This window comes from Cryptomeria japonica, chromosome 3 (assembly GCF_030272615.1).
Source record: "Cryptomeria japonica chromosome 3, Sugi_1.0, whole genome shotgun sequence".
Lineage (NCBI taxonomy): Eukaryota > Viridiplantae > Streptophyta > Pinopsida > Cupressales > Cupressaceae > Cryptomeria > Cryptomeria japonica.
The window spans coordinates 527,373,255-527,395,722 of record NC_081407.1 but is presented as its reverse complement, the minus strand read 5'-3'; the positions used below and the strand labels follow the sequence as shown (position 1 = coordinate 527,395,722).

Below are 22,468 nucleotides of genomic sequence, written 5' to 3'. Positions count from 1 at the left end.
GAATGAGAGTAATGGATAGAAATAAAGAGGAAGAGATAGCTACATATAGATGGAGAAATAAAGCTACATGTGGCACTATGATAGAAGGATACAGAGAAAGGGGTATAAAAAATAGAGAAAGGGACTCAACTAGAACCAAAGAGAGATAGGTAGACAAAGAGGAGAGGGGGGGGAGGAGTGAAGTTATTGTTATCAAATTTTAATTTAAGTAGTGAAATTGAATTTAAATTCCTTTTTAATATTTGAAAATGAATATTACAAAATTTTAGTTAAAATATTCTCATGGTTGAAAATATTTATTTCTAATTATTGAAAATGAGTGTTAGTAGAATATAAATAATAATGTTTGAAAATTTTATCCATAATTCAACTAAGATTAAAAATTTATTAGAAAATTTATATAATATGTTGATTGAGTTATCATGTCACTATATACATTGGAAGCTTTGTAAATGGATAAAAAAATTAGGTGGAAAACCTAAAACCATGCTAGTAACAATTTTTCCTAAGGTCCGTGTGTTTGAACCAATCACTTTAGAAACAAAATTATCCCCAATAATAAAATTCTACAATATAATAATTTTAAATTAAATTAATTAAAAAATATTTACCATTTTAAAAGAATCTAATTTTAATAACTAACAAAATTTTATTAATTACCATATTAAAAAAATATAATATACATATAACAAAAAAAATCTCTTTCTAATCTCTAACAATTGTAATCAAGATATATAGATTAAACTAATTTATAAATTTAATCTTTCAATTGCTTAAAAAAAAATTATAAAATGAAATTAAGTTAAAAAAATTGAAATCTTATCTAAAATTACAAATTCTTACTTTGTAATTATTCATTTTTAAATAATTATCTTTAAAAATTTTTCTTCAAAATATTTTAATAAAAAAATCGTTATAAAAATCAATATTAATTAAATATCCTTTAAAAAATTGATTTGTTTATTAAGAGATATAATAATTCATACATTAAAATATATTTTTATTATATTAATTAAATTAGCTTTTTAAAAAATTACTTTCAAATATTTTGTGTTGTAAAACTTAAGTGCAAATCTTTAATGAGTCTCTAAAGATTTAGATTGTGGCATCTAACTACATTAAAAACAAAACCTCAATGACCAATTACTATTAATATAAATGCATGTTTCTAATTAAAAAAAATACAAATTACTTGCATATATTTTTTACGGTGAAATCAATATACTATGTAAAATATTTATACAACAAGAAGTTAAATGAAAGTGTTATTATTAATTCGTTTTATATTCTATCATAATATATCTTCAATACAATCTAATACAATTGACTATTAAAATAAAAATAAATAAATAAAAAATTAAGATATATATTCTAAATCACATATTACTAATTACTTAAATCTTCAAAGAAAAAATAATACATTAAAATTCGATATATAATAAATTATTTAAAATTATAATGTTATAAATATAAATCTTAATTTAAAATATTTTTTAAATAATTAATATTCTTTTCTATATAATTATAAACTTTTATATTAATGTTTAAAAATAATAATTTTATATTCTAATTTTTAATACATATAATTATCATTGTAAATTTTTGAATTAATGTTTAAAAATAAATTATATTTATATAATAATTTGTATTGACTCTTAAAATTCTAACTCTAAATACATATGTTATTTTAAGTTTTGATCTGAAATTTATTAATTTCTCTTAAACAAATAATAAAAAGAATCAATAAAATAAGATTCTTGTTTTTCTCAACAATCTATTGTACTTATTCATTTATTTCACCTAGCCCATCGATTGCATAATTTAAATACCTAAATTTATTTTACCTAGCCCATCGATGGCATAATTTAAATACCTAAGTAAACTTACATTTTATTGAGTCATATGGCAAGTTCTTAATGCCGTGTAAGACACATGGAATTTAATGTTGTACTTTTTCCTGAACCGTGGTATATTTAAAATAGTTCCTCGAATTTTTTAACAGTTTTTAATCTTTTGTGTCAAATTTTGGAGGCTTACGGGTACGTCAATTAATTACAGTGTTTGCACAATATACTTAGAAAAATAATAATTGCTTATCGTTACAATGATTAATAGCTATTTAAGAATATGGTGGATGCATAAATATTCCTGCCATGAGAAAAACTAATAATTTTCAAATGTTTGAAAAATATTGTATTTATACTAAAATATATAAACAACAAATAATATATTTTTTAAACATATTAACTTCAAATGCATTTCTCTATCCACGTAAACCTTACACCCCCCTTTGGTGCAGGTGGTAGTTAATTACCATTTTTTACACATAACCACTTCACTTGTATGATAGTCATCGATCATTGCATTAAGGACACCTGTTGATCAAAATGAGTTCATTGCGAAGGTAAAAAGTTTCGAGGCACGCAATTTTTTCGTACCTTAAAAAATTAAGCCACTCTTATATGTCATCCAGGAGCCGAGTGAGCTTAGTTAGTCGAGGGGAAGGGACAAAAAGGAAAGAAGTTTGGGCGCGCGCTGCAGAGCGAATGAAAAATTGTTACCGCAGCGAGGGGCGAGGGTGGAGGGCAGAGGATTTCGGGCTTTAAAAATGGAGAAAGAAAGGAGAGGAACTTTTCGGCAGCGGTTTTTCATCGATTTGAGGGCAGGTGAAACGAATGTTATTTCCTGGAAGAAGTTGCTGAACAAGAGGGTCGTCACTTCTACCGTTGAGGAACCTCAGGCTCAGGCTCAGGCTCAGGCACAGGCACATCCATGTTACCGCCTTTGCTTGGCCTTTCTCCTATTAATCAATATCCAAGCTCTCTGCATGTTCCACTTTTCTCTCTCCATTTTATACAAACTCTATGTTGCCGTCTTCTGCTTAACACATTGTTACTAAAGTTGCGCAAATTTCCAAACTTGAAAGGTGCAGATTCAATCCAGAGAGCTTGGAGTGCATATCCAGCTCAACGTACAATATTTCTGACAGGGAAATTTGCGCAGCTTTAGGCAATACTAATTTTAATCAACAAGCAAAGCCAAACGATTTTTGTATCTTTCAGTTTTTGTGCTAGGATTTGATAATTGCTACTTCAAAATAATGGAACTGCGGTTATTTGTTCCGGTGAAATTATTAATGTAAAATTCACCACACTCAACGCGAGTCTAAACGACAAAACCATCATACGATATACAAATATCCAACATAAGAAAGGGAACGTGTGATATTGAAGCCATGATTCCACCTAAAACTTAAGTATGTTGGATTTCTAGTGAATATTCTATTGGAAAAAAAGTAAGAAATTGGAAGACCGGAATCAATCCACGTAGATTTCAGTTTGACTTTGGATTTCTACTCTAGATATCTTACTAGATCAAGAAATAGTAGTGGGAAGGAAAAGGTAAGTGTAGTTTTGAAAGTATAGAAGTTGGAGAGACTGGTTCTGGTACTAATCCCGGTAGATTTCAGGTTGAAATTAGCAAATATACAAAGTATTATTCCTTTAGGCATCCTGCTAGATTAAGTATTTATATTTCCGAGAAAAAAGTAAGTATGATCATGTAATAACAAGATTGAGAAGCATGCTAAAGCATTGGGGTGGCAAATTTGGACGCCTGTAACGAGAACAAGCAAAATTGTTTAACATTTTTTTTTATAGTTAAATGAGGGTTGTACTGGGCCTTGCAGAGCGAATTTAGAAACAACAAATACTGTTATAAAAACAACATGACCGGAACTTAATTGATTTCCTACATCATAATTGACTGTTCAACCAAGGAAATAACCAATGATTACGAGTGCCATCTGAATTGAATTTAGGTGTAGTTAACAAAAGTTTATAGAGAATTTATGCTTAACCACTGATATGGAGATTTGCCTAAATGATACTCTAAAAATCTGATATTATGCAAGTCATGGTCCTTAATGATATGACATAATTTTACCTATAAGAAAATGATAAAAGTAAAGCCTACAAAAAGAAAAACATACTGTAATCGGCAGTTACACTTCATGACAGAACATGCCCAGCCAAACACACAGCCAATCAGTCGTTTAAAGGAAGTCAGTTGGGGTAAGGCTGAGAGGGGAGCAAGGAGTCTCTTCATGTGTCTTTGGAGTCTGTTCATGGGATTTGAGTTTATATCTCGGTTTGCAATATTTGCGAATGTGCACTCGATTCCCATAACCGTGATTGTTCAAGTCATATTGGGAATTTTACTCCCGTTGCACTTTTCCACTCATTGCTAAAGTCCTTCTAAATCCTAAAAACCCTTCTTTAGTATGCAAATTGGGGTTTCCTATCGCATAAGGACGGTTTCCATTTCTACCATTGTCCATGCTATCCTTGTTTCCTTGCAAATGCCTAAATCAAATGGGCTTTTGTTTAACTTAAGCACCTTTTCCTTTTTGTGCAAATGTCAATGTCTTTACCAAAAGTCCACCATGCCCACGGTAAGCAGAGTCTTGTTTAATGTAGCACTATTTCAATTGGTGCTAGTGTTCTTGCTAAGCCCACTTTCCTATTGATGGGATTTCACTCCATTTAAGCACTTTTTCTCTTTTGTCTTAAAGTACTTTCTAGACCAGCTAGTGTGCCAAATGGGGTTGCACTTGATTTGAGCTTCATTTGTGTTTCGTCAAAATGTTCCTTGAGACCAAGCTTACTCACCTTGCTATTAATAAATGAACATTTTCCTTATGTTCTGAGTGATCTTCCAAACTTCAAAATCTTGTAGAAATACTGAACTCAGCATAAGTTTTGGCCCTCACTTTGATTTCATATCAAGCCACTTGACTTCCTTTCATTTCCCAAACATTGTGGATACCTTTGTGACCCATTTGCATTTCTCTCCTGTGCCCTAGCCACTATTTTGTAGACATCTGAGTAGTCAAAGGGTGAAGATGGTTTGCCATACTTTCAGTGGACTTTGTGTATGATAAAAGTAAATCATTTAAGGAAGAAATTGCAGAGAGTAATAGTGTTTGCTTCATGGATGCTTGTTTGAATTTAGTTTTTGCTGGTTTTGTCACCATATTCGATTTCATGGTGCTTTCTAAGTTTTGAATCTTGACAAGTATTTTTGAAAGGTTTGTGCTTGCCGATCTGGAAAATTTATCAATGTCTAAGTGGAGAGTTTAATGACAATTGCCATCCAAGAGTTTTGCTACGGGGTATTTCACTTTTGTTTGTATCACAAATCTTGTTCAAGATTCAACAATTTTTTGCCAATGTTCAAGCTCATTGATAAACCTATACTTGCAGCTTGGATTTGCGCAAGAAATCTTGGTTGCTTGTGGGTTTTCATTCTTTAGTTTTGTCTTGAAAGCTTGATGGCTTTATGAATTGAAGTTGGGCAATTTCAAATGGGTTTGAACTCGTGGGATTTGCAATTGTTCTTTCTTTAAGCAGCTCAGCAGATTTGAAAAAGGTATTGGAATTTCAAATTACATTTGCACAATTAGGATCCATTTGCACCAATTTGTTGGTAAATTATGGTTTCCACATGTGTTGTTCGCACAAAGGTACTCAGAAAGCCCAAATCCCCAATAAAGTCTATAAAGTGGACTTTTCACATGTATACGCACCTCAAAAGCCCACCTTCATTGTAGACACAAGGTTGCTTTCCAATGATAGAATTGGATTATGGTTTGAACGTTCATGACATCTAGACAATCGCAACATTTAATCCTGATATAAATAAATTTGTCATCAACACACCAAATGAGAGAGCTATCAAATGGTGGACAAGTAATGCTGTCATCCATGAAAAGCTTATTTATGCCAGCCTAGCAAGAGCAAAACACCATAGGTGATGTAAGCTTGCCGCATATAAAGAAATATGTTACTTGTAACCTTCATACAAACCATGAGGCTAAAACTGTCAGCAGGTGTCCAGGATAATGAAAGCGAGAGTATGAACAAGATATGTTGATTTGAGGGTGAAGTTAACGAATGCTAGTATAATGACACCATGACATAATATTAATGGTAGAAAACTTGCTGGTCTTTGGAGTTGCTTATGAATGTTTAGACATATCATAGTACAAGAAGAAGAATGATCCACATTAGTCCAGAAATGGGCTTATTGTAGGGGTAACTCAAGCTGAAGAGCTGAAGTGGTCATGAATTCTGGAAAAGAATATTTATGGAGCTCTATTGTTTGGTAACGTGTCTCCTACTTTGGTTAGTTTTGCAAATTACTCTTTAGAATAAGAGTGATATGCTGATTGCTAAGTTGGCTGCTGCAACTGATGATATTCCTATGAAGTTTGATGTAAATAGATGTCTAACTTTACATATATGATCTTTGCAAAAGGCAAAATGGTATAGGGAAATAATTATAGGAATACAAAAATTTACATGATTGCAATGACATACACAATTTTGAGGCATATAGTACTAAAGCAAATCCAACTGTTATTTAGATGAATGTTTAGATGATAAGAGAGGAAGTGATCATGATGAAGAAGATAGCGTGTAGTAAAGGATATAAATAAAAAGACTCAAGTTTGATAAAGTATTTTTAAAATACTTTAATATGTTATAAAGTCGAATGAGTTATAAATATAAAGTCACTTTATTTATGTCAAAAGTATTTTAAAGAAAGCCCTAACTAATTTCAAAGTTAGTTTTTTTCCACATATATTTAGGACTTTGTGGTACAATGCACAAATTTTGTAAGGAAAAGGAAATTGGAGACTCAGCTCATTTTTGGAGGAATATGAAATTGGTCCAAGAGTTTCCCACCAACAATAAATTTTGACCTCTGAAATGAGCTTAGGAAGAAATTGTGCATCACATGTAAGGAGCCATGGACCCCAAGCCATAAGTGCTTTGAGAAAAGTCAAGTTCGTCATTTAGAAGCGTATTCAGCTGATGAATCTGAATCAGAAAATTCAGAACAAAAAGCTGATTTGGAGGAGAACGAGGAGGAAGAAGCACCTAAAGAGTCTGAAGAAGAAAAGGAGAATGAAGCCACCCTTGTCCAGCTTTCAAGTTTTGAGAAGAATCCCTAGCTGATGGGAAGAAGGTGGTGTTGAGAGAAATGTCAAATTGAGGTCATCGTGCCATTACATGCAAAAGGATGGAGAGTTTGCTTTGCTTTGGGCAAGTTGAATGGGCAGCCCAATGCCATCATGCCTACCATTACTCAAGAAGAGAAAAGAGAATATCATCCAGAGGTGCAAGCATTGTTGACTAAATATAGTAAGGTCTTAGTGGCATACCACCTAGGAGGCCTCTTGAAAGAGGTATTGAGCATGTCTAGAAATAACTTTTCTTTTCTAACAACAAATGATAGTTGAACATAGTCGTAGCTATATCTAACCACTTTGAACCATTGATTAGCTCCCTAGGAAAATCTAGCTATGTGATCTTCGTTTTCTTCTTCTGAAAATATCTGAAATTTGAATTATATTTCTGGATTTTGATTCTTTGGCAATATAAACGAGCTAATATTGATAACTTGAATATTCTGATTTTTTTTTTTAAGCAACGAGGGTTCTATTGGGGCCCTCTCTATGGATATATGATAATCAATTACATATACAATGATGAGTGTCAAAAAAACACAAACCTTATTTTAGTGGCATTGGTTCAACATGCAAGCATCAAACAAAATCTTGGCCAAATGATAAAATTTTAATAGTAGTAGGCTAGATCATCAAAAAACACCAAAAGACAACAAAAAACTAAAAAAACCCTTTTTTAAACATTTACTTGTATGTATCCTGTCTGTAAACCCCGTTTCTTGTTGCCACAACCCAGATTAGTATTTTTTGGACCACTACCTCTTCAATTCCTTGACTACCACAACTAGACATTGTACCAAGATAGACAACTCTTAATACTATGAACTTGATACCATGGAAGACCTCAAGCCGTTATTTTGTAGGTTCCCATTCCTTGAGCTGAAAGATGGCATCATGAAAGCACTGGAAAGTTCTAGGTGACTGTGGTTGTGAGTGACCATCAAGTTCTTCACAACTTTACTTAAATATTGTAGTAAGTTTTGACCTCCTGCACTTCTCTGTACATTTGATAGTCTCCCAATGAGCAAGGCTAACATCTGCCATGGACATTGTGGCTGACAAACCTTTAGTTTCTTCCAACCAATTCTTCACTTTTGGCAGAATCGTATTACAACCTAAGATTTCCATGAGATATTACTGAAGTAGCCAGCATCTACGCTTCATTTAGAAACACCACAACTAATTGTTGGATAAAGTCCTCATGAATCGAATATTTTTGGACCTAAGAAACCCAAAATCTCCCAAACCCGAGCCACCCATGATGGTTTTGATGAAACTAGATGCTAACATGTCTTTGTGGTGGAAGATTAGAGCCAACATTTGGTTGAAAACCCTACCATTACACAAAGGGCCTTGAGGAGAGGCTTTGAGTTGTGGATGAGTGATAATAACACAATAACTGATAGCTTGCAAGAGAGGAGAAACCAGATATGCATTGAATCAATTCTTCTGCCAAAGCCTACAACCAACAAACCAAAAGAAAATACCTAGGAGAATCGTTTGGCACCAACCTTAATCCCTTTCTCATGCATTGACCATTAATACCAATGTTTTGGGAATGATGGAATGAACCATGAAAATAATGGGACGTTCATCCCAATTCCAAATTATAGAAGCTTTGGAAATGAACGTTGAGTGTATTAAAATCTCAAACATGGCTCAAATGCAACACGGATGTGGCATGTTAGTATTCACATGTTGTGGCATAGGCAATATTTTTTATTTTTAAATGGAGCCATGGTGGCTTTATAACCACCATTTCCTCCAAGCCCAACTAAAATTTTGGAGTGTACTATACAGTGCAGTAAAACCTGTCCAACATGTCTGTTGGCCAGGTCAGCTGCAATATTTACTTCTCTATAATAGTTTGATTATACACTTTCATCAAGTGACTTCTTGATATTGATCTCTTCCTTTAAGAGACTACAAAGCTTCTAGTTGCAAAAAGCTTTGTGTAGGCCGTTATTAACTTGAAGTGACTCCCCTTCAACCATAGGTTTCTTCAAACTAAATGAGTTAGCTTGTGATAAACTAGTAGTTATTGCTTCCCATTCAGCCTCATTGGTCATGCAGTTGCCCAAGAAGAGCAAGGTGCCACGAACAAAGTAAACTTTTCACCCCAAATGGTGAACTCATCATCCATCACAATGAGTTGATCGTAGAAGCACCATCAAAATTTACCTGTAAGTAGACCTTCGGGAGCCTAAACCAAACAGCCAAGTTCTTTGCAAGGTTTTTTTTTCTATACCAATTAACACGGGTATTCTAAATGCTAAATCAGCATACATATTATTTGTAATAAATTCCTTCCCTGTATTTTGGAACCAAAATTCATATCATTCCATCCTGTAGCATGTGAAGAGATCTTTCCATCACCACAAATGAGACAAAAATGAAGCTTGGATGCAAAAGTTGTGATAAAACGAATATGTTGGAAAAATAATGATTTGAGAAACATGACAAAAACCCCAAATGTCCCTTTGCAAAGTAAAAAATCTAGTTTTTGTGCCCTAGAAGTCCTTTAAAGTAGTTATTATTCCCTTGGGATTCCATGCATCCTTCTTTGGAGGTCCTTATATTGTTTCAAAACCATAGGCATGTGATGCCAGAAGTTTTCATTTCAAACCCCAGCTTGGGAAAATTAAAATCATTTTTTACATTTCAACAATTGATAAAAACACCTGTCATTGCTAGCACCCAAATTTGGAGATGACTTAGTTTTTCTTTCAAACTTAATGGTCCCTGATTTTGAGGTTGTTCTTTTATTGTTAAATCCTATATGTGTCTTGTAATGATGCTGAAACAACTCTCTCTACTCTAGACGTCCCTCTTATGCAAGAAAAGGCTTCTTTTGCCAACTAGGGAATACTCTGCTTTGAAATGTTGTGCGATGATGGCAACCTTAACACAAACCTTTGACAAAACTCTTTTTGAAAAACCCTCCAATAGAAAGGGAAAACTTCTTCCTGGTTATCTGAGCAAGCAAGTGTTTTGTGGAATGATTCCGGGTTTTACCTGTCTTCTTTGTAACAATGGAGAGTCTCCTCTGTCATTAGTATTTTCCCCTGTTGAAAATTGTACATTTGCTGATATGATGATACTTTTGCAATTTTAATCAAAATGGCCCCATACATCAAAAGTTTGTGTTCGAGGGAGGAGTTTCAATTTTTTTTTACCTTTAGAAAAATGTTAATTTTTTTGTACTTTATAGACCAAATATGCATGCTTATCGCAAGATTGATGAACCTACAATTTTCTACTTTTCTGATCAAAAGTGCATTTATGATGGATATTTGTCAATTTTGCATATTTTTTTTGTGTAGCTCCCTATTCAAATGTGCTCTTTTTACATTTGGATGCCATTTTTTGAAATTTTTGAAGAACATATCACTAGAAAGACTGAATGTGTATCTTGGACACATGCGATCATATTAGGATGACCTTGCTTCATGTCAAGGTTGCTCATCAAAACTCTTTTTGGCCAGTTCATTCTCAGATGGATATCATTAGTATCTGTATTGGCACTTTTGTTCTGATCAATCAGATTGCTGGTACTTTTCTAGCTCCTGAATTCAATACAAACTAGTGCACTTTCTTCATTTTTTCTGTCCTATTGGTTCTACTGGGGATTCCTTTTACCATGGGCCTCATGATTGTTTTGTAATACATGGCTCTGTATCTACTGAATTACTCAAGGTTTATCTGATTGGATTACCCTTTTGAAACAAGATTCTTTTGCTTCTTAGATCTAGATCTAGGTTTAGCTTCAGGTCTATTTTGTTTGTTGAAGTCTTTTGGAAATCCTGATTTGCTATTCTAACTTGTGCTTTGAGTCTCATAGATGTAATTTGGTCATTCATGGACATAATATCATTATTTATTTCACTCCCTTCCATTTGCTCTTTCAGAAAGATGTTATAAAATGACAAGCAGTAATAAAATTTGCTGCTTTTATTTCATATAGAAATTCATATATTAGCTTTGTATAATATACAGTGTGCTAAATTCAGTTTAAGAAGAAAATGTGTATTTAACTAAGATCAGTTGGAATGCTGCAGGATTGCATTGGGGATTCAAAATTACAGAAGAGTGACCTTCCTCCGCCTGGTAACCGTTTTAGTGCTGTTATTGAGAGGATTGAACATTTATACAGGGTGATATATTTGAATCCTCCACTTTTATGGATGCATTTATATGAAAAAGTGATTACTCTCTGCCTAATTGTGTGGGGAACAGTTTTAAGTGCAAATATTTGTAAATGCTAGGCACTTGCAAATCAAAGATCTTTGTGGAATTTGGTTGGTTTTTTCTGCTAAAGTTCTTAAAGAAACCGGTGAGTTGATTTTGGTGTTAGTTTTGCAGGGGGATTCAAGCAGTCATGAAGAAAAGCTTGATGATGTACCAGATGATGACCAGTATGACACAGAGGACTCTTTCATAGATGATGAGGAACTGGTATGTTTTAGTAATATATTTAAGAGTTCATGATTCCAGTGTTACTGCGTATGTGGCAGTTTCTAAATTCTGCCTTATAAGGATCTATCTGTCTGTAAGATCAAAGATTTTAACTATTTCTTTTTCTTTTAGGATGAATATTTTTCAGTAGAAAAGTCAAAGACAAAGCACAGCGGTTTCTTCATCAATAGAGGGAAATTAGAGAGAGTGTAAGTTTTTTCTTTTTTCAGTTATTAAATATATATTTTTAATATTGTATTTGGCCTTTCTTTTGCATCTGAAGGGCTTTGCTTTTTAAGACATTACATGTATATGTTTTGTCTGCACCTATCATAAATTGACCCATGGTTTCTCCTTTTGGGAAGACTGTGGACAAATTCTAATAGGTTTGTGTGAATTTTGTTATCGATTTCAAGGATATAGAAACAATGCACTGATGTCAAAGGCATATAAAAAAGAGTCCAACCATTGATTATTAAGATTAATGTCATTGGTCTATAATTTTTCTAATGGAGAAATAATTTTGTGTCATCCATTACTGAATTTATGGAGATAGTCTTCACACTCTGGCCACATTTGACAGTGCATTTTGATGAACTTCAGAGTAAGTCTAAACAGAGATATTAAAATGATCCAAAAGTAAGCCGTGACTACAAATTTGTGCCGTGATAAAGTAACCATGAAAAGATGATTCGCATTGTGGATAAAGCAGTAAGATGGAAGAAGACGATACACCCATAATAAGTATCTCGATTTGTTTTTGCTGTAACAAGTTTATGTTTACTGATAAAAGTAATGAAGTCAAATCAAGCCACTTCAGATTAGTGAGTCATTATTTGTGATGGAAGCTTTCAGCAGTGATCCAAAGATATACACAGAAGACAGTGATTTGGTTGCTGTGGCTCTTGCAAATTAACGTGTGCTCAAATTCTTAAGAGTTGATCAATACACAAAACAAGTAAGTCTTATGGCTCAGGTGTATATTGGATATGATTCCTATCAAGAAGAATTGTCCAACAATTAAAATAAATAATAATGATTTGTTAAAGACTGTGATCAAGTAAAAGAACGACTTCTAAAAAAGATTGTTTAATAAGTGAAGAGATACAATTCATAAGAATTAAAATGGTAGGACTTGTTAATATATGAAAGGTTGTGATAATTAAGACGCATTCTTAATATGTTTCCAAAAGATACGATTTAAGGAACAAGTTGTTTATGAAATTAAGGTTGAAATGTCATAACCGATAAAGGTGGGTATGTTTTGAAAGAATACAACCTAAGTTGCCAGATTCTTCTAGAAAATCGCAGGGTCCTGGTTTGGTTTTGTCGGACTTTTGGTCTGTAATAAATTCACTCCAAATTCGTCCAGGGTCCCGAATTTGCCCTGTGGGTTTGCCGAGAAGGACCCGGGGCGAATTTTGGGGAATTTCCAGCGGATTTCAAATTCAGCGGTAGAACCTGGGCCGAATTTTGGTGATTAAACACGTTTTTTAAATTTTTTTAAAAGTTATTTTATTGCCTATTTTGGTCAACTCGACCCTCCAACCCTAAAATAGACCACTAAAAAAGCCAAAAAGGTAAAACATGTCTCATTTGTGCATTTGTGAATGAAAAGGAAAACTTCTTGGCTCCACTGCTAAACTTTCTTGTTTGCTTGCCATTGCTGAAGGAGTGTTGAAGGGTGATTGTTGCATTCTCTAAGCTGGTTTGTGAGCTATTCCTACGTGGTTGTGTTGATGTGTGTTTTACGCACATATGAACACAGAATAAAATACCAAAGTATTTTACCCTCTCTTGAACAAAATCACCTCAGATGCTAAATATCTGATCAACTAAGATGATTCCAAGGTTTCTACGGTCAGTTCTTGACATGTGGGTAACTCAATGGCTTGATGTGATATGCTATTTTGACTTGAGGACTTACATAATTGTTCGGATCAATCAATCTTATCATGGATTTGGAGTTGGAATTTGTGCGAGAAAACAGGGATTTCATCGGGATAAAGTACAATTTTGACTTGAATCACCTCCTAGGAGCAAGAAAATAACCCCTAAAGGACCTCTTGATGCTTAGGCATGAAATATCACCGACTTATATTCATTTAAACTCAACTACACTCAAAATCCAGACTTAGACACAATTAGGATCACCTAGACTTTTAACATTTTACACGCACTTGATCCTATTCAAAATTAAAAAACCCTAATAGCACTTAGGCATGATCATATAAAAACTTGAGACTCGAGCATTTGAAAGCTCAAAATTGCCACCCGACTGCCAAAACTCTAAACTAACACAACACAAAAAGCGAGAAAGAGGGGGTCCCCGTTTGCAATGGGGTGATGTGGGAAAAGATAATAATCAGACTTACACAGCAAACCTATGACAGTCATATAGCAGATTAGAGGAGTCATTCATAAACAAAAGTTTGTATAGAGGTTGGTGCCTCATTTTGGGTGAAGTTGGTGATTCATATCTTGTAGGTTGGTGCCTACATTCGAGTGGGAGTTGGTGCTTCTAGTGGGTTGGTGCTCACAAATCAGTTTAAGGGTTGGTGCCTCTAGTAGGTTGGTGCCTACAAGTATTGTAAAAGAAAACATCATATATATGTATATAAGAATTCATCCTCATTTAAGTTTTCCTTAAGTTCTTGATGTTCAATGTGATGATCCAGCATATGCACTGAATAAGTTTGCTAATATATTCTTTAAAATTAATGCTCTTCAAGGTTATTGTGAAATCTTTTAGGATATCAAATATAAGCATGATACATTTAAGCCTTAATTATTTTTTGTCAAGTTCACGATCAAATAAGAATTTGCTTGGTGTTCCAGTTGGCAATAAGGATATCTCTGATTGCGTTGATTTGATTTTTTAAAAAATGTTGGAAAGGACGGGAATCAGGTTTATTTTCAATTGCTTTGAAATTGGTGTATACTGGCACAACAAAAAATAATGAATTATTTGTAATTTTCATGTAGAAGCAGTATTCATAGTTACCCTGATGGAAACCGGATAGCACAATCAACAGAAATTTTGAGTTCAAATCAGTTGCATACAAATTGATGATTTTGTTATTGCCAGACTAGAGGGAATAAGGACAAGATAATGGAAAACTTTAAAGTCACACTCACTTGCGATTCTTTTGTTACACCTTTAATTGCAAATGCTTAGTTTATTGGGTGGTACTAATCCAATTCCACCATTTAATTTGGGACTAGATAAATATATAAGAACTTGGAGCGGTGGTGGGCTTGTTGCAGAACATGACCTTTATCATGCAAATCTCTACTTTGGTCTTTGTTGGATGTTAATATAATTTGTTTCTTTCTTATGGGGTCTTCATTGGCCCTTTTCTCTTAGCTCAATTGCTGGTTCTTTTTATCAAGGGGCATTATTTTTATATGAATTTGTATATATTGACTTTTCTATGGCTTATTACCCTCTTGTTATGTATTTTGTGCTGTTAGTTTTAGTTTTAAATGCTTTATTTTTTAGTTTTAGGCATTGTTCCTAGCACGCTGTACTTTTAAGTCCCTGAGATGTACTGGCAATTTTTTTTGTTTTTGACAATTGATTGACAATATGCCAATACTGATATATATAGTTAGCAATACTTGTTGATTTGTTCAACTACATTACTCAAACCGGATTTATTTAGAAGATTGTTGTTTATGTTCAATTGTCAAACTACCAAACAATTGTGTGTAAAAGGGAATTGCTATTGTTTAGAGTGGACTTGAGAATAAAGGACTCACCCCTGTTTTTGGAGTGAACGTGGAAATAAGGAAGACATTGGTTCATCAAGAAAAAGATTTAAGATTTCAAAAAGATACCTGGCTGCCACATCTGCCACCAATTGCACCTCTTTGATTAACTGTCCTGTCTGTATGCTGGCGGCAGCAGTTGTGAAGACTATCAGAGGTCAACTTGCTTCATTTGCAAGAGTTTTTTGTTTTCACAAGAGCTATTTAAAACACTTTCATTCCAGCCAATAATAAAGGTCAAAATTTATTCCAGTTTGCAATATTTGTGGATTTGTTCAATCACATTGCTCAAACTTGAATCTCTTCATAAGAGTGTTGTTTATGTGCAATTGTCAAACTGCCAATAGACTTGCTAGAAAAACATGTTTTGCTCTATTCTATTGACAAGTAATGCATTCTTTGATGCATTGGAGGACTTCTCCCTTGAGTCCTCTCCAAAAGAGCCTATCCCTAACTCGCTAATAAGTCTTGAAATATCCTGGGTGTGACAAGTAAGGGTGTATCATGGATAACCCTCAACGCTTTGCTTTTGTTTATTTAACTGGGACTAAATAGATCTTATCCTCGTAGAGGATGAGATCATCCACCACCTTATACCTGTCATTTTGTATTTTAATTTCAAGGATATCATTAGTGAAGTCATTTTTTGCATACATTGCTATTATCAACATTTTCCAATCAACGGTTATCATAGACATAGAACATAAATAACATTTATTAGATAAACTTTAAAGCATCGACTACCACATTATTTTTTCTTTTTTCATATTCTATATCAAAATCATAAATTTGGAGCATGCAACCCACTTTTGTGGCCTGTCATTTAAGTCCTTTTGGTTGAGGAAAAATGTAATGTCCCCGATATAATTAAATAGTCAATTTAAATAATTTATTGTACGGCCCCGTACTTAATAATATCTTTCGGGCCCTTTTTATTAATTAGTTATAAACTTTTTGGTGTCGGCCCGTTTGTAACCCTTCGAGAAACTTCCCGGCGCCCATTTATAAGGCCGAGTTTGGCATTGTTGTAGGCATGGTGAATTTGATGTTTTCTTTGTGTTTGCGAATTCCAGCTGTAGTTCCGTTCTATTGCAGTTTCGGAGGTGCAAGATCCTCCCTATTCTGTATTTGCAGTTTTAGTGGGAGTACCTCCTCACCCTATTCTGCTAGTGGTTCAAATCTGTAATGCCTTCATTTGAAGATACATTTGTAATCGAGTTCTAGATGAAATATATGTCCTCAGAGTTTTTCTGTGCACTAAACTAATATAAATATATATATATCCGAAGAGTATATCGCGTGTAACTTTGTTGCATAATTTGAGTAGTAACTTTCGATGGTTGGCAAATTACACAAGGATCAAGAAATACTTATCCTGCCAAAGGTGTAGATCTGCCGAGAGTGAGACCCACCGAAGGTGTAGTACGCCGAGAGTGAAACCTGTCGAAGGTGTAGTACACCGAGAGTGTAATCCAGTATGCTGAGAGTGTAATCCTGCCAACAGTGAAAACCTGTCGAAGGTGTAGTTCCATTGAGAGTGAAACTCGCCAAAGGTGTAGTATGCCGAGAGTGTAATAAAGTACATTGAGAGTGTAATCCAGTATGCTGAGAGTGCAATCCTGCCGACAGTGAAAACCTGCCGAAGGTGTAGTTCCGCCGAGAGTGAAACCCGCCGAAGGTATAGTACACCGAGAGTGTAGTCCAGTATGCCGAGAGTGTAATCTTGCCGAGAGTGAAAACCTGCCGAAGGTGAAATTTGGGTACCGTGCGGTTGGGTACATTACAGTGGTATTAGGGCCTGTAATTCTACCAGCCTGTCGGGTAGTGGATGCAAAGCGAGCTCAAAGTATACACCAGAAGGAGATACTGTTCTATGGATAGAATGGGGGATCCCGATGCTAAAATCACGACATTGTTGAGGGAGCTAGCCAGAAGTCAAGCTGAGCTCAATGAAGCTATGGTCAAAGGGGAACAACGACAAAAACTCGTGGAAGAGACATTGCAAAAATTGGCAGATGGTAGAACAAATGGGGAACACAATGGACATGGCGATAATTCCGTCACGGGAAGGTCTAACACACAACGCTCATATTCTCGACCATTGATGCCGACATTTCCCCAAAGAACAGAAGCCCCTCGTAGGGAACGAGAGCCCACTTTTTAGGAGATGCAGAGGCAGTTGAGACAAGATTGGAGAGATGCGGATCTTGAGGGGGATATATCCTTCAAGGATTACGTAGACCTACGGATGAAATATTCGGATGGCAGGAGTCGTGGCTACTACAATGATGATATCAAACGGAAAATTGGCAAGATACACTTATCATCCTTTGATGGGATCGGATCAACGTCTGTGCGAGCATGGGTACAGAAAGCAGATACCTACTTCCAGCTCAACCCAATGCCTGAGGATGAGGCGATCAAGTTTGCAGCGCTTCACCTGGAAGGAATCGCTCACGAATGGTGGCATCACGGTATGGTCACTCTCGGTCACGATCAAGTAACTTCATATGTCGATTTCACGGAGAGACTTATAGATCGCTTTGATGGAAAAGATCCAGAGCTCAACTTCAAGGAATTGGCTCAACTGAAGCAGTTTGGATAAGTGGACAGTTACATTATAGAGTTTCAGAGACTGTCAGTGCTGGTGACAGACATCTTGGAAAGGAGACTAGTTGTGTTGTTCATGGATGGGCTGATGGAACCTCTGAAGGGTTGGGTACATTATAGTGGTATCTTCAATAGGTATGCCTCCATTCAAGGCACTCTATGGTTATGAGCCTTCGTCATTTGTAGATTTGGCATTAGGTGATAGTCGTGCACCAAGGGCCAAAGACTGGCTACAGGAGAGCTTGGATATCCTGAGGTCTCTCAAGGACAATCTAGAGAGGGCTCAGAATCAACAAAAGATGTATGCCGATCGACATAGGGTAGAGCGGAGTTTTGAGGTAGGAGATTTGGTCTACCTCTGGCTGCAACCGTACAAACAATCTTCCCTAAAAAGAAGTGGTGCCGAGAAGTTGAAGCCACGCTTCTATGGACCTTACAAAGTGGTTCGAAGGGTGGGTGAAGTTGCCTACGAGTTGGAACTTCTCGAGGGAAGTCGGATTCACAACATTTTTCATGTCTCATGTGGTTCAAGGGTTTCAACCCCAACACGCTCATTGAAGCGATTAAGAAGGCTCATGACATGGCCACCTCATCTTCTTCCACCAAGAGTTACTCGTATGACAAACCACTCCTCGCCCCAAAGGAAAAAGACAACAAACCCCATTTGAAGAAGCCATTATTGGATGAGGCCACAAGGCAGGAACTTAGGAGGAAGAAACTCTGTTTTACCTGCAGGGAGCCGTGGAAACCAAGGCACTGATGCTTAGGCAAGGGAAAGATCCACTACATTGAAGTGGTGTCCGACGACGAATAGGAGACTGAGGAGGATGGTCAACAAGGCACTTGTTGATGTGTCTTTTGTACATGACCAAACACAGAATAAAATACCTAAAGGTACCTTATCCTCTCTTGAATAAAGCTTCCCCGAGTGCTGAAGATTTCGCAGAAGGATCAATCGGAGCAGCTCCAAGGTTCTGATATGTAGGTTCTCTACTTGAGGATAAGCACCAGTGGTCGTTGTGTGTGCTGTTTCATCAAGGGGCCTTACGTACTTTCTAAGAAAGCTTGTTCTTGCAATTACTTTTCAATGAGGAAACTGGATTTTCCTAATATTAACTAATGTTTCAAAAAAAAGGCAAAAGATAGGGGATTCAAGAGGGCTATATTAAACTAGGCCTAAGAATGACTAAATGGAGAGTGATCTTGGTGAAACTCTACCAATCTCAGTATTGCCAAAGAACAACAACTCTACTGGAATCGGTGCTATCTTCTAAGGGATTTCAATGATTTTCGAATCATTAATAGAAATGGATACTATCAATAAGATACATACCAATATCCCAAATAATGATTGAACTCTTAAACTATTTCAATATCTCCAGTTGACCACACAAGGCATGCTTACAATCAGTAAGGGGCTAGTGGTTTGGACTATGAGTTTTACCAAAAGATCAAACACAACATTTGTGACTCAATCTAACTCTAAAATCTGAGTACTATCTCCACTAAGAGTGATTCAAGAAGATAAACAACCATGTAAAAAGCCAAAGATTGCAATAAAACACCATAACTTCAATATTTCATTGATCTCATAGCAAAATATAACAACAATTGTTCAACTTTCTCTCTTCACTACTTTTATCTCTACTGCTAACAATCTTATTCTTCTTCTCTCTTTTCTCTAACTCTTTAAAATGAATTGAGTGAGGGCTTATATAGCACTCTCAAATACAATGAACGACCTTGATCTAAAGAAGATCAAAGGCTGAGATTTTGACACCTAAACCCTAATTAGGGTTTGTTACAAAAATGACCCTATTTAGATAAGTACTATCATTTCATAGCCAATAGAAATTGGCACAAATAACGAGGAAACATAGCCCAATAGGAATTGAATTGCGACATCATTTCATAACAACTTTTCATCTAGAATTTTGTTCCCTTTTCTATGTTCTTTTCTAGCATATTCAATGAATCTGGACGTAATCCCTTCAATCTCTGCAATGGGAATCTCATGCAGGTTCTTCATCCACTCTTCCAAGTGAAGGACTTGATCAAAAGCTATGAGAAGGGTCATCTCCCATCCATGCTCTAGTTCTTTTGTTTTCTCAATCAGGAACATAGTAGCATACATTTGATCTCGTTGCTTTTCTATGATCATGTTCTCCTCTTTGCAAAAAATAACCTTGATCCTGTCTTCCAATTCTTGGACATCCACATCTGTTTCGATCTCTATCCTTCTATCAAGGATTGTACATAATACATCAAACACCTTATCCTGAATAGGATGGATAGTATCCTCTACTCGGCTGCATCTACTATTGATGTCCTCAAGTAGAACTTCCTTCATTTGGAGCAAAGTTGACCATTGTAGAAGATTATGGGTTCCTCCACCAATTATCTTCTCTTGTGCTAAAACCTGTCTTGATGTCCTTCTTACCATTTGTAATACAGGGATGACAATATCTCTAGTATGAGTGAAGGCATCCACAGTCACCGCTAGGTTATGAATGATCTCAAGGACTTGCATAGCTCTGTGGATTGTCTTCATCATTCTTGCTACAAATTCCATGGCTACTTTGTAGGATTCATCAATCCATGTACTCATGAGTTGGGCTAAGTTCTTCATCTTTTTTGCCTCATTTATTGACTCAGGAGGGAGTGCCTGCAAGGGTGAGATTGCTGGATCCTGTCTTCTTAACGGCTGATTAAGGTGGCTAAAATAATTCCTCCAAGCGTTAACCTCCTTTTCCAGCCTTTTATTCTTTTCCATTTCTTCCTTTAGTTTATCATTAATTGCTCTCACTGAATCGGTCGCTTCTTCCATGGCTTGCTCGGAGGTAAGTGGACCAAGATCAAATGTCTCTAAATCATATTCTTTTGCCATTATCTCATCCTCATACTTGTCTACTGCTGGTGTAGCTACCTGTATCTTCTTGGATCCTGCATCATCTCTAATTACCTTTGACATCTTTGTAGCCTTCTTCCTTTCGATCTCTTCTTGAGAGTTTCCTAGAAGACTTTCCAAATCAAATACTTGCTCTTCATCTTCAACCACAACTACCCTCATAAGTCCTTCTTTTAGCCAATCTAGAATGGAAGATTTTCGCTCTCTTACTTGTATTTCCTCAGGCAAAGGTCTCTCGGCTCTGAAAGGAGATGTTGCTTCATCATCATTCTTTTCTTCTTGTTGCTCATTAGCGCCAACTTGGAGAGGAAGAGACCGACTTGATGAGTGCTGAGGTGTTTGTCCTTTGCCTTGTTTATCATTCTGCACTGTGGATTCCATAGACTCATCTACTTCATACACCTTCTCTCCTTGATCCTCTCCTTGGCCTAGCTCCTTTTCATGTCTAGAAGAAGTACTCGATGGATGATCAGGATTCACCTTTTGTTTCTTCTTGGATGGTTCTCTCTCTTTTCAGGTCCCTCCTTCCTCTTTGACCCCTTGGAATGAGAAGTGTTCTCACTTACACTCGCTTCTCCTTCTGTTCTTGCTTCTAGGCTGAATGTCATGGCTACATTTTGTTCCTTCAATTTTTGATGTTGGACATCTACCCATGTGCAAGTACAATTCAAAACTGGGTCCATCAATGCTCTTAAGTCTGCGACTTCTTGCTCATTCTAATCTATCTCCACTTCTTTGTCTTCCTTCTCATAGGATGATTGGAGATATCTACCACTGTCTTGTGCTTGATCGGCTACTCTATAAACTTTACATTTCTTGATAAGATCCAAGGGTAATCTAGAATGCATCTTTCTTTTCACCTCCACATCATCCTGAACATTCATCCATAAGTCCTCTACTTGAAACACATGTCTGTACTTCTTCCCAATTGTTTCTTCCATATGACCATGAGGATCAAAATTCTCTCTTGAGGCAAAGGATGTGAATGAATACAGAGATAGTTCCTTTTCTGCATCTTCGGCTGCTTGAGAATTAGGACACACTTCAATTGAATTTCCCAGTGAAATAGGTATGGGGATACCATTCCCATGCTTATGTCTTGATGCTTTAGCACAAGCCGCCAATAGTCTAGTCACTTCAAGTAATATTATTCTATCCATAGGATACCTTGGCAACATATAAGGAGGTGAAGGACATCCATGGACCCTGATGTAGGTGAATTTAGGAAATTGAATGAACCATGCACCATGTTTCTTCATGAACTCCTGTGCTTCTGGAGATAGTCGTTGGTGAATCCCTCCTTGCAACGTCCTAGTGATATACATTGTGAAGGTGTCATTGACTAGCTTGTAGTAATTCTTAGGCGGATGATGCAATTGAGCATAAGAATCACATACTCTTATCTCTCCTATCCCTCTCCCAACGACTCCTCTATGTGGTAGCCCTGCATACTCAAAACTTCTGACTAAAGAATATATAACATATGAACTCATGTGGAATGACCTAGTAGGGACTAGCCCTCTCAATTGCACATCTAGGTTATTGCTAATAATTCTGGCTCAGTTGAACATTCCTTTTCCTTGGACGATCACTTGAATAAAGAAGAACATCCACTTGTCGAAAAAGAAGGCTTGAGAGGCACCTATAACCGGATTGAGCATGGTTATCAAGTCTCTGAATTCTTCTTGGAA

General features: G+C 35.8%; 1 protein-coding gene across 1 annotated transcript in view; it reads left to right on the top strand.

Moving 5' to 3' along the window:
• The first annotated feature begins 2,372 nt into the window (after positions 1 to 2,372).
• Positions 2,373 to 22,468, top strand: part of LOC131075073 (ubinuclein-1) — a 110,701-nt gene continuing 90,605 nt past the window's right edge. The window contains exons 1-4 of the mRNA XM_059217539.1: positions 2,373 to 2,764; positions 11,092 to 11,187; positions 11,396 to 11,488; positions 11,621 to 11,697. Coding sequence (XP_059073522.1) covers positions 2,609 to 2,764; positions 11,092 to 11,187; positions 11,396 to 11,488; positions 11,621 to 11,697 — 422 coding nt within the window. The 5' untranslated portion in view covers positions 2,373 to 2,608. The remainder of the gene's footprint in view (positions 2,765 to 11,091; positions 11,188 to 11,395; positions 11,489 to 11,620; positions 11,698 to 22,468) is intronic.